Source organism: Uloborus diversus, chromosome 3 (genome assembly GCF_026930045.1).
Source record: "Uloborus diversus isolate 005 chromosome 3, Udiv.v.3.1, whole genome shotgun sequence".
Taxonomy (NCBI): domain Eukaryota; kingdom Metazoa; phylum Arthropoda; class Arachnida; order Araneae; family Uloboridae; genus Uloborus; species Uloborus diversus.
The window spans coordinates 61,745,175-61,761,118 of NC_072733.1; the positions used below are offsets into that span (position 1 = coordinate 61,745,175).

Sequence of the window (15,944 nt, forward strand, 5' to 3'; positions counted from 1 at the left end):
TCAGTTTTACCTGCCTAAAATTCTTATTATTTAAATCCAAACTTATGACTGCCTGTTACTGGTGCCGTTACCCTAAGTGATATCACAGAAATTCAAAATAAATTTTGTAACTTTTAAAAACCAGTTTTTAAAAATATAGAAATGATCTTAAAACATTGACTGCTAATAATAAAAACATATTGAAATTGTATGCATGCTTCTAAACTTCAAGAATTCACTTTTGCTCTGTAAAAGAAGTTTTGAACTTCGTTCACTAAAGCTGTAGTTACTAGGATCTTGGTGAATTAAATATGGTTGAATATCAGAGGTGATTTGTTCAATCACTAACCAACCATCAAAATGGGTTATTTTATACTATGAATTACTTAGAAAAGTTCATATGTCAAATAAAATTGAGCATCAGCGTTTTATCTATTTTAAGGGAACTCAAGGTAGAGATCATTGTTGCTAAAATATATTCCACCAAGTCCTTTTCATTCATTCATTTTTCATTTCTAATATATTTGTCAATTTAATAGAGAAAATATCCTTATTAAAAGCAAGATAGTATTAATGCATAGTTTTTCTTGTTAAAAACATAGCTGCTATTCAATTTTATTTTGCATTATTTTCCTGAAATCCTTTTTTTTAATTTCATGTTTTAGATAGTTCACTATTTTTGCTTTCACTTTAAAGTTCAAAGAAGGACTATATTTGATATCTTTAGTTATATTTAAATCCAATATTTTTGATCATGTGTAATAGTTTGTTTTGATCACTAATATGTTACTAGTAATTCTGAAATTACATTTTCAAATGAAAAATATTTTATTGAAAGAAATTCCTACAAACTCATTTCAGGTTGCTTTTGATAACTTTGATGTTATTCTTCAGGATGTAAACAATCCACCGAATTCATCTCCACCTTTCAAAGTGTTAGTACGTATCATTCCAGTTGGTGATGATCCTCCAAAACGAGATCCCGCAAGTTCATTTAATATAGAAGTTCATGAAAATGACTTTGGCATTTTTGGAAACCAGCACTTGTGTTACATGGATATTGATTCTCTTGCTAGTGAAATCACTTATACTATTATCACATATCCTAGATTTATTGGATCGCTTGCACATGCAGGTAAATATATATATATATATATCTAATACTTAAATTCCCTATAAAGAACTGAAGTATTAATTTTCATGTTAGAAGAATACCCTTGTAGAATAACAGCATACTGATGCGAAATATTTTTTAGCTCAATAATTCAAATACATATTTTAAAAATTATTTGACTTGACTATACTTATAACTAGGACTCGACCGATGCATCGGCGCCGATGGTTCAGCAATTTAGCCATCGGCATTGGCATCCGCGGCCGATGCTAACTTGCAGGAAACATCGGCCCATCGGCCATAAAAGACATCGAAAAGCCGATGGAATTGGCCGATGTTTTTGAAAAAAAAAGGACCTTTGTTGTTTTACTTTTTAATACAAAGTATAAGGAGTTATTGTTTTTACATTAAATTGTTTGCTTAAATTTCAGTATGAATTTCTATTTTAGTCTCCCCTGAAAGAGTTTTTAATACTGCATTCAGGTACCAAACAAGTTAATCATTACGTTGTTTCCTGCGGCTGGATGTACCTATGTATCTCTTATAAGTCATGACTCAAAAATGGTAAGCTGTAGAAGGCTAAATTTTCGCATGTGGGGTGTACGTAGGTTCCAGTTGTGCACTTCCATTTTTGTTTTCAATCGGGTGTTCTAAAAAGCCTATTTACTCATTTTTGTGGCTATTAATTACTTATTTCAATGGAAAACTAATATAGCGTCTCAGACTGACGATCATTTGGTGATATATTGCCGAATTGGAGAAGATGGAAACAAATATGAGATGGCGAAACCGGTTTTGTTTCATTTTGTTAGATTCCCGTTGAACCGGCAGTGATTTTTAATTTTTCGATATTTGTAATATGAATCACAGTAATGTCTTTTCTGTACCGCTTCGTCGGAGCTACAAGTTTGGGGCCCGTCGAAATACATTTTCGACGGCCTATTCCATCCGCCATTAGGGGGCCCTATTTCTCTATCACAGAAGTTGTAAAACACTTATCATAAGCATTTTTGTAACTCCTACGGTGCCCCTATGGTTATGGGGCCTCTCGCGCAATTGCAACATTTGCTATATTTTAAATCCGCCACTGCACGTCAAAACAAACTCGGTTGCAAGTTTTAAAAGGGTTTTTCTGCTCAATGTTCATGATTATTTTGAACTCTTATTTTATGACTATTTTTTTTGTATTTCCGAGAACACTTGCGTGCCCCTCCTCCCACTCCCTCAATTTCTGAAATTAAACTCTAGTTATACTTCTTAGTTGTTTAAAACTAACACCATTCATAAAATTAGAGGTTTTTTTTCAATCTTTATCTATTGTTTAGGAAGAATGTAGAGCATTAATGTAAGAATTGATTAAAGACGTTTTGAATGGTGACATATTTCGGAAATCAAAGGGACTTTTAAACTTTTTCTTCGGAAGTGCTGAAGTAGATTCAGAAACTCCTCAAGGTATTGGTGGTAGTGGTTCTGTACTAAAAAAATGAGGCCGAAGTTGGGGCCGAAGTTTAATGTTGTGAGTTACATCAAAATCAGAATGTGACCCCACTAACCAACCCTCGTCGTTTCAAGCATTTCTTAAATATTTAGCGATTATTTATTTTGCTCTAGAAATGTCATTTTGCGTATTTCTTATACTTGTTTCACCTATATTTCGTAATGCGCCATCTTTTTTGCATCATTAATAGCGATCGAATTTTTTTCTGTTGTAAGTAACTATTTTAATGTATTTATATAAAATCAATGAATAAGTTATTTTCGTTTGCATCATATTTTTAATAATATGTTATATAAAAGTTTCAAGGATTTTCTATTATGCAATTTTTTAAATTTCAGAAAATTATTGTTAAATTGAAAAAAAATAATTTGAACTTGTTTGTAGTGCTTCATAAAAGATTAAATAATCAAATTGTTCAATAATACGTGAGCAAACATCAGATCAAGTAGTATATGTATTCAGTTATTAACTTGATGTAAATATTTAGTTTGTTTATTGTAGCTGCGTTTTACGGACCTCGCTCTTTTCATGGCTATTCCTTTTTTACGCAAAATTTATGTCACTATTGTAGCTTTTATGAATTAATATATGCATTTTTCCATTAATAAATTTTAAATAAGTATAAAAATATTCCAATTATGATTTAATATTGTAATTTATCTGTTACCTTTTTTGTTTGATGATTAAAAAATGTCTACGTGCAATCTTTCCACTTTGATTGCGTTTGCTGACGGTTTCATAGTTTATTATTATTTTTTTTTTGAATGATTAAACAACATAATTTAATGTTTTTTAACTATGTTTAGTGTACCTAAATGCATACATTATTACAGTATTACTGAAATTTTAGTTATATGTTCAATCAAAAAAAAAAAAAAAATCAATTGGTTATTAAACAGTCTCTTTGTTTTTCTTCCTTGTTTTTTCCTTTCTTTCTTTCTTTTTTTTTTTGGCTCTTGTTCTTCGTCTTCCATCATACAGCAGTCAAAAAAGGAGAAGCGTAACTACATCCTATACAGATTGTCTGTAGTACGGTCAAAAAGTTCGGAGGACAAGCTGTATAAAACCTTACCCAGAATAGTTCACATTACTGAAGCACATCCACCTTGAAAAGATCACCTTGAGTCAGTATGTATTTCTGCCAGTGTTCATATAAATTTTGGAAACACTCCTGGAAACCATTTTTCGCTACCTTCTGTGATGCAGCTTTATCTTCTCCTGACGGAAGAAAGCGCCGTCCATGAAAATGTTTTTTTGTTGGGAACAGATAAAAATCACACGGAGCTAAGTCCGACGAAACGTTATGTTATTTGTTTGTCATATCAGAGTATTGACCAATCGAACCATGCATCCTCAACATGAAAGTCGCCTTCTTCCCCATGATGAAGTTAAAGCAGCAGCGCAAGAGGCTTTACAGGAGGTTGCGAAAAATGTCTCCCAGGAGTGCTTCTAAAAGCTATACGAGCATTGGCAGAAGTGCATAGTCGTTCAAGATGACTATTTTGTAGATAGATGTACTTCGGTAATGTGAACTATTCAGGGTAAGGTTTTATACAACTTGTCCTCGAACTTTTAGATCATACTACGTACGTATGAGTTTTCAACTTACTATTTCCTAACGTTTTTGAGTGACGCAAGTTTACGCACATGAAGACATCACAAGAGAATTAGCGATAATTAACTAAGGAGGCGTTCCAAATGGATATTTCGGTCATCTATATGTTCTTAGGTACATATGCGTGTACAGATGTGCTGAAAAAACTTGTGAAGTTTAAATTAGGTGATCGTAAAATAGAAATTTAGGTCGAAATCTGATTTTTTTGTGTGTGATTACAGTTCCTTATTCGTAGAAAGGCAGTTAAGTGAATTGAATCAATGATCCTTTAAATCCCTGACAATCTTATCAATTTATTTCTGTTAGGTTTTTTTGAGCAATCATGATTGCTTATTGTTTTTATTTGACTGTCTTTGACGTTAAGCTGATTTTATTCAACCCCCCCCCCTGCCTCCCTCTACAGCACTCCAACCCACCATCCTCTGGAAAACTGAAAATAAGTGGTGTGAATAATGATAGTGTTACGGTGCTGCGAGCGCTTAGAATTTGTCCCAGTGTTGCGAACCTGCGGATAGTCTGTCCGATCAACAATGGGGCAGAAGCTATTGAACAACTTGGCTGTTCTTCATAACCACCGAGATATTTTGGATGAACTGGATATTGGACCAGTCGTCAACGACTTCAAATTCAGTACTAATCTAGTCAGGTGGTCGACATTTGCACCTTCCTAAAGGCAGCCCTAATATTGGTATTTAAAGCAATTTTAAAAATCTCTTTAAAATAGAGAATTAACTACATACAGAACGTTAGATTTAAAATTTCGAAATATTAGTACTATTTTATTACCGTATTACTATAGTACTGCATTAGTTATTTTCCAATACTTAAATATATTTAGGGTTTAAAACCCTATAAAAACCCACTATTTACATTCTATATTAACTTTATTAACTATACTAAACAAATTAACAGTTGGATATTATTTTTATTTAATGAATTCTGAGCCTTATTCAAAGCAAGTTTAAATTAGCTATTTCACTTATTAATCAAAGTGCAACAGCAATAAATAACTAAGCAATAAATTTTTCTAATGATAGTTTAAGATTTGTTTAAGTATAATTTCAATATTTTTATAGATATGTATTCACTGTTCTGTAATAGTCTAAAAACAAAATTATTATATTATAAATAAAATTAACCTCTTACGAAAATACCGTACAAGTGTTTTTTTTTTTCTTCTTTTTTTCGTTTTTCAAAGCCAAAACATGTGTCGAGTTAGCGAGAGTAGAGTTTTCAAGGTTCTAATGTTGAAAATATATTACTCTAAAATACTTAAAAAACTGTAAAACTTACTTTTTCCATCTCCAATTAGAAAATTTCCTGGGGTTAAACCCGCTGTATGCCCCCCATCCTCCCAATATTTTTTGTATTTAGGTGCACTGGGAGTGCCCTTCCATGCAAGTCAAGTGCCCTACCTTATATCAATGCCTAGCCACGGAATTGCACGACTTCCCCCAAAATAGAACTGTAAAAATGTCCCACACTGAAGATAAGTGACATGATCTAATTGAACCAGAAAATTTGTATGCAAATTCTTAGACTGACTTTGAAAACGCCATGCCACATATTGTTTGTTTGTAGAAATCATATACACCAGAAAATATGTAAATTGGCATTTTCAAGGTTCAAAAATCTGAACTTTTACTTATTTTTTTTGGAAAAGTGTGTGGAGGGGGGACGTTGTGGGATTACATAACCCCTGGATCACCGTTGACGTCTAGCTCCCCCAATAATTTTTGCAAGTCGGCGCCCCAGCAGGTGAGCAAGGTGACACAATGGCAAAGGTCAATTAGCACCCGATAAAGATGATGCTCTGTGTTTGGTGGGATTGCAAGGGATAATTTATTTCAAGCTTCTCCCTTCTGGCCAAATGATTAATTCGGACAATTATTGTTGCCAATTAACCAATTTGAACAGAGAAATCAAACAGAAACGTCCGATTTTGTGAAATTGTAAGGGCGTAGTCTTTTATCATGAGAACGGCAGACATTTCGAGACACACAGTGTGAACTGAAAAGCCTGAAATGAAATGTCCTATCTCATCCACCATATTTTTCTGATATCACACCATTTGATTATCACTTGTTCCGGACATTGCAAAATCATTTACATGGAACATTTTTTGACTCTTTGGATGCCTTACAGTGTGCATGTCTTCGTTCTTCAAATCTAAACCATGCAAGTTTTATGATCAGGGCATCTATATGTCGACAGAACGTTGAAAACAGATTATCGACAGCGTTGGAGATTATATCATTGATTTAATACAGAACTTTGTTTGCCTAATCACTGTGCGACTTTTACTCACAAACTCTGCATGAACTTTTGCACTCACTCGATACACGCATAACTCAACTTCACAAGTAACTCAATTCATATTTATTGTTGGTACAATTTGATTTGTATTGTGTAACCTGAGTGTGCATGTTTCTGAAAAGTGCACTTAATATGCTAATATTTGAAAGGGAGTTGGTATTGAAGTTTTAAAAATTGGGCAATAAAAAAGGATTAATAGAAAATTAGGCCTGTTTACAGACTTTTCACAAAATTACGGACTTGAAAACTGCTCTTTTCACAAAATTATGCGCTGTTAATATTGACTCTTCATAAAGTTATCAACTCTAAAAATGGAATCTCAGGAAAAGGTTCAGAAACAGAATCTAGCACACAGTATCCATCAGTAAAATAATTCCTATAATTTTAAATTAATTCTACTGTTTTTTGGAATCTGTAACTTAATTTCCTACACATTATTTTTTAGTGTTCTGTTTTCAATAAATAGATAAATAAATAAAAGATAAGTAAATAAACCAATAATAAACCGTTCTATAGAAAAAGGGAACAATCAAAAGTAAGAAAAAAATTTTTTTTCCCAATAAACCAATTTTTTTCCAAAGAAAAAGATGTTCATTGAAATCCTAATGCAGGAATCTGCAATTTATTTTACATTTACATTTTATAGTTGTATTTTTTCTGTTATTTGTCTGCACAAAGGCATTTATTTCTTATGAATTTGACTATTGTAACTGTTTTTGAAAGTAAAAAATATGTAACATTAGTACAGTATTATCTGAATTAACGATTTGTTTCAATGAATCATTTTTGAAGTCTCCTTTTATTTAATTCTTTTCACTTGGACCCAAATTTTACAAAATTGCATTTTGTAATTATCATTACTTCATTTTATAAAGCATTATTCTGATTTTGGTAATCTTTCTTCAAGATCCAGGAAAAGTAGTTTTATTTTCTGATGGTGCTGATTTAGAAAAAGAAAGTAATTGGACATCTGTTAATACTTTCACACAAGAACAGATAAATCATCATAAAATAGCGTACGTACCTCCAAAGGATGAAATTGGACCAAATCCATTATATCTGCAGTTCATTTTCTCAGTTACAGATAAAGACAACAATGTAGTTCCTGGACAAGTCTTTAATATTACTATTTTGCCAGTAAATAATAAGGTACTTTCAAAATATTATTATATGCAATTTGCGTTTTTATTATTATTTTTTCTTTTGAAAACTTGTGACAGTAAATAAGTTTTTATTTTTAACAATTCAATTGGTTATACATTGCTGTGATTATCTACATTTTACACACTATAATCTAAGGAACAAAACTTAACTGCCTCTGCTGATGGCATTCAGCCATTTAGAAAATACCTTTTTCACTCTCTCAGAAACAAAGCAATAATATTTTCTCACAAATTTTCTTTTAAGTTGGAGTAAATTTCCTTTCCCTTTTGAAAGGAAAATCACATGCTGAGTGTTTGACAACTTTTCACAGCAGTGTGAAAGTAAAAATTATTTCCCTGGAACAGTTTTTCCATGTCTTGTTAAGACTTATACACTTAGTCCATAAAACAAATCTAGCTATGAACTAGATATTTGTTAATGAATCACTTAGGGTCAGAAGTAATTTCAAATTAGAAATACAGCAAAAGTTTTGGCACCATGCTGATACACAAAGCTTTTCCTTTCGAAAAATGTGGGGGAAAGTTGTTTGCATTGTACAAAGAAAATTTTTCATTCAAATTCAAATCATAGCAATTTGTAAATGTTACTACACTACTGGCCATTAAAATTGCTACACCAGGAAAAAATGCAGATAACAAAATAATATTTATTGGACACATATATAATGTTGGAAATAACAAATGATTAAATTTTCAAGAAATTTGGGTGAATAGATCCTGAGAAATTAGTACCTAGAACTACTACCTCTGGCAGCAATAACAGCGCTTATAGGCCTGGGCAATGAGTCGTATAGAGAGCGGATGGCATGTACTGGTACAGACACCCATGCAGCTTCAACATGATGCCACAGTTCATTGACTGTAGTGGCTGGCCTTTTGCTGACGAGCTAGTTGTTCAGCAACCATTGACCAGACATTTTCTATTGGTGAAAGATCTGGAGAACGTGCTGGCCAGGGCATCAGTCGAACATTTTCTGCATCAAGGAAAGCCTGCTCTATACCAGCCACATGCGGTCGTACATTATCCTGCTGAAATGTAGAGTTTCGTAGGGCTCAAAAAAAGGGTAGTGCCACGGGTCGTAATGCATCAGAAATGTAACGCCAACTGTTCATAGTTGCCGTCAATGCGAACAAGAGGTGACCGAGATGTGTATCCAATGCCACCCCACACCATCACGCCAGGTGATGGGCCAGTATGAGGATGCCAAATGCACGCTGCCAGTGTGTGTTCACCACGATACCGCTAAACATGGCTGCGACCATCATGATGTTGTAAGCAGAACCTGGATTAATCAGAAAAAATGATGTCTTGCCTTTGGTACACCCAGGTTCGTCACTAATCAAACCATTGAAGGTGCTCCTGTCTGTGATGCAGTGTCAATGGTAGCCGCAGCCATGGTCTCCGAACTGACAGTCCATGTTGCTGTAAACGTTGCCGAACTGTTTCTGCAGACACTTGTTGTCTTGCAAATGACCCCATTTCTTGACTCAGGGCTTGGGACATGGTTGTACGATCCACTATGGCCATTCGTATAATATGCTTGTCCTCTCAGCTGCTAGTGATTACTGGCCGTTGAAAACCAGCACAGCAATCTGTATTACAATCCTGAACCCATTGATTCCATATTTTGCTAACTGTCATTGGATCTCGACCGAGGTGAGCAGCTATACTGCGGTAGGATAAACCGCAATCCCGGTAGGCTACAATTCAACCTCTATCAAAGACAGAAACGAGCTGGTATGCATTTCTTCTTACACGAGGCATCACAACAATTTTCCACCACGCAACAACGTTCAAATTGAATTTGCACGTGAGAAATTGGGTGTACAATTTCCTCATTCAAACGCATTGTAGGTGTTGCTGCAGGCGACTGCACTGTCTGAATGCGCTGAAAAGCTAATCATTTGCATATCACATCATCTTCTTCCTGTCGTTAAAATTTCATGTCTGTACCATGTCGCCTTCTTAGTGTAGCAATTTTAATGGCCAGTAGTGTATTTGTTTAACAGCATTAAAATCAAGTTAATATTGTTTAAAAATCATTTTCTGAATCAAAGCAATTATATCTTTAAAGATCATATTACTTGTCTATAAAAGTGTTTAAAATGAGTAGTAATATTTCAAAAAATATTAAAAAATATACTGCTTTTATTAAAATGAACTTATCAAGTGGCTTAAAAAGTTAATTATATATTTGTAATACTTTTAAACCATGAAATTTTTTTAAAAAAAAAATCTGTGTTTACAAAATATATTTTACGTACTAACTGCCTTCTGCGCCAGCCTCGGCCTCTCTGCCTTCGATGGGTTGGTGTCTGTTCCACCAAAGTATAGCGCCTTACACGCTGTTCTTTGGGGGCTTTGCATAGTGAAAGAAATTTAATTGACATTTTTAGTATGCAAACTACAATATGCAAAGGAAAAGATTAAAAAGTCACTGCATTTTAAATGCATCGCCTGCTTTGGTACATTAATTAATGAGCAAATCATTAACTTTTAGTGTGGCCCAGCTCTAGAATTATTCCATTCCCAGTCCGCTGGGCATATTGTAACTTAACCATTAGTTTGAACTATTCAATAATTTCCGCTTTAAGCAAAAAGAGAGAGAAATTATAAATTCCCAGGGAAAGAGGCCCTAACCGTGGCAAGATCAACATAGCCTGAAAAAAAAAAAAAAACCCACCAACTGTCAAATTTGGCATTATGCCAAAATGCTTTTTTTTTTTTTTTCGAGCAGTAGAAACATCCTTGAGAATAAACGTTCTTATTATTAAAGTTGTAGATAAACAAATCCTTCTCAAACGTGAGAAAGAAAAATTAGGATTCTATTGATACCTGGTTCGATCGTCAATTCTCTGCCTTTCAAAAGAAATTAGAGTAATGCACATAGATAGATATAGAGTAATGCACATAGATAGAAACAACAATACTCAGTTTTTAATGTATAAATTTTAGAAAAAAGTTTTCATTTATTATTTTTTCTTATAATAGAATTATTTACTCAGGTTCCTCAGCTTCACACTGGTGAACTACTTGTTGAAGAAGGTTCTTCAACTTTGCTTTCTACCAATGAATTATCTGTGTATGATCCTGACACATTAACATCAGACTTACAAATGAGTTTATTCACTATCCCCCTTCATGGTTCACTACGAAGAAGTGAACAGCCTCTCAGAGTTGGAGATCTATTATCCCTTGATGATATTCTTACTTTGAGATTAGAGTAAGTTTTAAGATTTTTTTGAATGTATTTAATCTGCAGAGCTTTAACAACTTAATTTTTTGTCTATTTACTTAGTGGTTCAAAATGTTTCATTATTGTTAGCAATTCTCTTTCTTTTACAAAATTTATTTTAATTAGCAGTGTAGAATGTAAATATTAAAATCATTTTCTGAAGCAATTCTTAGGGTAAAATCTTTAAATAAAAGAGTTTCATTTTCCTTCTGCTTAAGATGAATCTTATAACTGTTGACTAAGTACTCTGAAACAAACCTACAAAATATGTAACTTTATTGTGCAATTAAAAAAGAACATAGACAGATAAAACTAAGCTGATCACAATGTGTATCAAATATAATTTGCTATGCAATACTTTCAGAATGTTTAATATCCACTGTCATGCATGAGATCTTTCTCTTTGGATCCTCAATTTTTTCCCTAATGAATGAATGAATGAATAAGTAAATTATTAAATGAAGAAATGCATATAAGTTAATTGATATATGAATATGTAAGTGCTTTAATAAATGATTGTATGATTAAACAAAATGAAATATTTCACGTTTTTTCATCCACTTTGCCCACATGCACTTGACTTATCGTACAAAATATTTAGAATAGGAATATGTTTAATATCAAATACATAAATACTGCACCAAATATTAGTAGGACTCAATCAATATTTAAAATGTTAAAACAAGATCTTTGTCACTTTATAATCCCAAAAATAATTTTTATCTTTCTGGTCAATATTAGAACATGAGTATCAATTTTTTAAAATTGCTTGTATTATCATACCCTTTGATCTTCAGAGATAACTTCCCCCAACTGGAGTAGACTACATGTAGTTCAACATGGTTAAAACATTACCGGATAGGCGATGCTAGCACCAATATAAATATTTCACAATTTCGCTTTGCTCCACATTTCCCTACTTTCTGCTGAAAATAAATTGGTGGTAACAATGTTAATAAAGCACAAAAATTACAAATTATTGTATGCACATTTTTCAGGGTTGCAATGCAATGAACCCCGTTTCTGTGCAGTTGTGAACTTAGTTCTTTTATCCATTAGTTCATGTCTTCTATATTGTAAAAGTTGTTCCTTGTAGCCCCAAAACATCGTTGCAGTTCTTATGTTTTACCAATGTTTTTCAAAGTGAATTTATAAGCATTTACTGTTATATTTTTCCTTTCTGGTTTTGACCAATAATGCAGTTTTCTGAATGAAGGTGCTTGTTTCATATTTAATTTTTTCAACTTTATTTTTACCTAAATGGTTACATTTGATGAAAACTCTGTTTTTAAACAAAAAGATTTCCTTCTCATTTGAAATGTTTTCTGGGACTATTTTCCCCCCTTCCTTTTCATTGTCATATTTAATTTTTAATCATAACATCTTATTTTACTTTTAACTATAAATCTGCCTTTTTTTGTGAGAAATTGATTAATGTGACTTTGAAGAACATACTGATTGAATATTTAGACAAATTTTTAGTTCCGGAATAGATATTTAAGTTGTTTATAACATCTATTTCATTAAAACTTTAAATGTAAAATTTGTTGAGTAATATTAGCGTATTTGCTTTAATTGCAAAATTGCTTCTTTTAAGGTATGTTCATGATGGTTCTGAATCTTTCAAGGATGGCTTCAAAATAGGTGTTAATGATGGTCTCCATTTTGTGTCTGGAGTTGTAAGAGTCTCCATTGAGCCAGTAGATGATGAGAAACCTATTTGGGCTAAAGATTTGATGCCAAGAATTTCTGTAAATGAAGGAGGAAAAGTTCTACTTACGCCTGAGGTAAAGTTTTTCAGTAAATGTCATTTTCTTTTAATATTGCTTGAAAAAACAATACCTAGCATTTATTTTGTTTTGTTTACTTAATATAACTACAGGGTTCGTACGCTCCGGGAATTCCGGGAAAACCGAGAATTGTCAGGGAAAATGACACTGTCAAAAATGTCAGGGAAAAGTCGGGGAGTTTTCAAATTTTGTCCTCCAAATTTTTTTTTTCCCAAGGAATTAAGTACTATGAGATCTAGTCTTCGTTTTTATTGTGATTTCACGAAAAAAATTGTAAATTTTTATCTAAACCGACGCTGGCACTTAAAAACTGCAATCGAAAAATGAACGTTTTTTTTTTCACAACGAAAAATGCGCCAAAAGAGCGAAGATTTTCTTGCATGGAGTCAGTGAGGGGAACGCATTTCTTTCTACTGCCTTAAGTTTTAGATGGGTTGCCACAACATTCTGTTCGGTTCAGGGTTCGTACGCTCCGGGAAAACTTGGAATAGGGAAGTTTTCGATTTTTCAATTTTATTTTTATATGATAGAGTAACATGTATGAACATCATAGGTGAAAAAAATTTTGCGATACGATAAGTAGTTTTTTTAAAATTAATTTTTAAAGTTCAAGCTCTTGTGACGTCAAATGGCATAGGAAGTGACGTCATCCCCTCTTCTGATAGGGGAGAAGCGAAGGTCACGCATTCGACTTCGAAGGCGAAACGTAAAAGGCTTTCTCCTCGCATTTAACTCCTCGCGTTTCTGGAACATTAAACCTCTCATCCTCTCGAAAATATTCGAATATCTCATTGGTGTTACTTGAGGAAGATTATTTAGATTGTGCTTTAACGAATCTGGCCTCCATAGTGTGTTCAAAAGGATTATTGAATTTCTAAAAAATATAAATATCAGCGCGCTCAAAATGTCCCTAGCGAAAACAAGGGATCTTCGGCGGAAGGCTGCCCATTCGCGCCCTGTGACGTAGGCTCGTGACGTTTCAGAAGCGCACACTTTTGCGCGTGGATTTTTAAAAATTCATTAAAAATCAACCACGGTGTTTTAAAATTCGGCGATGGTGAATTTTTTAGTTTGGAGGGTCAATTAACAATATCCAATAGCCAAAATATGAACATTTAATAGGTTGCAACTTCCCTATTATCAGGGAAAATGACTTAGTCAAAAATGTCAAGGAATTTTCCAAATGTGTCCCCAAAATTTTTCTTTTCCCAATTTTTCCCAGGGAATTTCGTTTTATAAGATCTAATCTTCATTTTTATCGATGTATTTAAAAAAATTGTAACAATTTTAAAGCAATGAAAAAAGTGGCGACCCAAAAAATCTTCAGCAGCCGCCATTTTTGGCTCTCAGTAGTTCCCAAGGGAAAAAAAATCAGGTGAACAGCAATTATGCACAAACTCAACAGGAGAGAAGACAATTTACTGCTTCGGAAGCACAACCTGTAGATGGGAGGGTCGATCGGGGAAAATGGTTTTTTTTTGTTGATCGGAAAATCATTTCAGCTACGTGTTAAACGTAGTCGCCATCTTTGGTCATTCACAAGATGGAAGTAGATACGATCCAAAAATGCCTAAGTTTCTAAAAACAAAGCAGAATTGGATGTTTTCTTTAATTGAAAACTGATGAAAACAACAAAAAATGGTCTGCAAATTGTTTTTGTATTATTATTTGAAATAATTTTCTTGAGAAATGAAAAATTTTGTTCTTAAAACTTAATCTTATCCTCACTGCCTCGGACGCAAATGTGATAAAAACTTTTCAATGAATTGTAGTATCATGAAGATTTATTATTTTTTAACTGTCTTCATGCAACAAATTAAAAAAAAGTTATTTCTTATTTTTGGGCATAGCCGCCATATTTGGTCATTCCCAAGATGGAAGTACACAAGCCTTTTTCAAGTGCCTAAGTTCCCGAAAACGGCATTGGATGTTAATTGCAATGCAAACTATTGAAAACAACACAAATTGTGCCCTTTTTTCCGGATAATTTGTAATTATTTTCTGGAAAAATGCAAAATTTAATCTTCATAACATTTTTTTGTTTTAATTGATTTAGACTCTTATGTGCTAAATACTGACTATTTTGCTTTTATTGTAGTTTTTTAAGGATTATTAATTATTTATTACTACTTTATACTACAAATCCAAAAATCTACTTATTATTTTAAATTTTTCACTTTGTCGCCATATTTGATCGTTTGCACAATGGAAGTAGACTTAAACTTCCAGAAACAGAATTGGACGTTTATATCAATGTGTAATATTGAAAATAACATTAAATGTGCAAAAAGTTATGAATTTTTGAAAAATAACTATTACTTTCTGGATAAGAAAGTTTGAAATTTTAATGTAAGCGTCCTTTAATATGTGAAAAAAAAAAAAAAGATTATTGGCATTGGCCTATGTTTGGCGGATGTTGATTTTTGTTACTATGCATTACATGGTATGCCGATTGATGCAACAAGTTAATCATATTTATACTGAAATTTAGCTTTGCATTTTGCTCAATATGTTTCGTGTAACCTACTTATAAGAAAATAAAAAGTATTGTAAACCAAAAGCGGATGCTAGAAGGTTGCTGCAGGACTACAGCAAAATGCTATAATATTACGCGTGACATCAAAGAAACGCTAAAATAAGTTGAAAGTACTCCGTTTTCAACAAATAGTAAACAAATTAAAACAATTTTGAACAAAATGTTGAAAAAAAACTTAAAATTTTGACAGAGAAAACAAACGAAAAAAAAACCAAGGTTTTTTTTTTTAATCTAAGGGGAGAAGTTTCAGTTCTTCTGCATCGCTACTTTAAACAATTTTAATTATTCTGAAAATATTACTATTTAAACTTAAATTTTGAATGAAGCGAGTAACCTGGAATTTTCTAAAAAACAACCTGGAAAAGTCAGGGAACTTTTTTTAACCAAAAGTGTATGAACCCTGAACTAGTGAAACTTCAATCAATTTCATATTTCGCTTACAGATATACCGTGACTTACTTCATCAAGAATTTATTCAGAAACTTTCATTTATCAAGCAGGTGTTGATTAAGTAAAACAATGAATGTAACATGTAACATATTGACCTTTATTTATTTCTTTAAAATCAAAAGTCTTTTTTCAGTACAAGAAGACTTTTCCTCTTAAAAAGGTCAGTATTTTACTTGTTATAGTCTCATTCTGTATGCTTAATCTCTTTCTCTTAACTATCTCAAGATCTCCAGAATTGTTCTTTAAA

At 32.7% G+C, this 15,944-nt stretch overlaps 1 protein-coding gene across 1 annotated transcript in view; it reads left to right on the plus strand.

Moving 5' to 3' along the window:
* Window positions 1-762: 762 nt before the first annotated feature.
* LOC129218767 (FRAS1-related extracellular matrix protein 1-like) overlaps window positions 763-15,944 on the plus strand; it is a 75,012-nt gene continuing 59,830 nt past the window's right edge. The window contains exons 1-5 of the mRNA XM_054853091.1: window positions 763-771; window positions 841-1,114; window positions 7,430-7,671; window positions 10,692-10,909; window positions 12,519-12,708. Of these exons, the coding sequence (XP_054709066.1) occupies window positions 763-771; window positions 841-1,114; window positions 7,430-7,671; window positions 10,692-10,909; window positions 12,519-12,708 (933 nt within the window). The remainder of the gene's footprint in view (window positions 772-840; window positions 1,115-7,429; window positions 7,672-10,691; window positions 10,910-12,518; window positions 12,709-15,944) is intronic.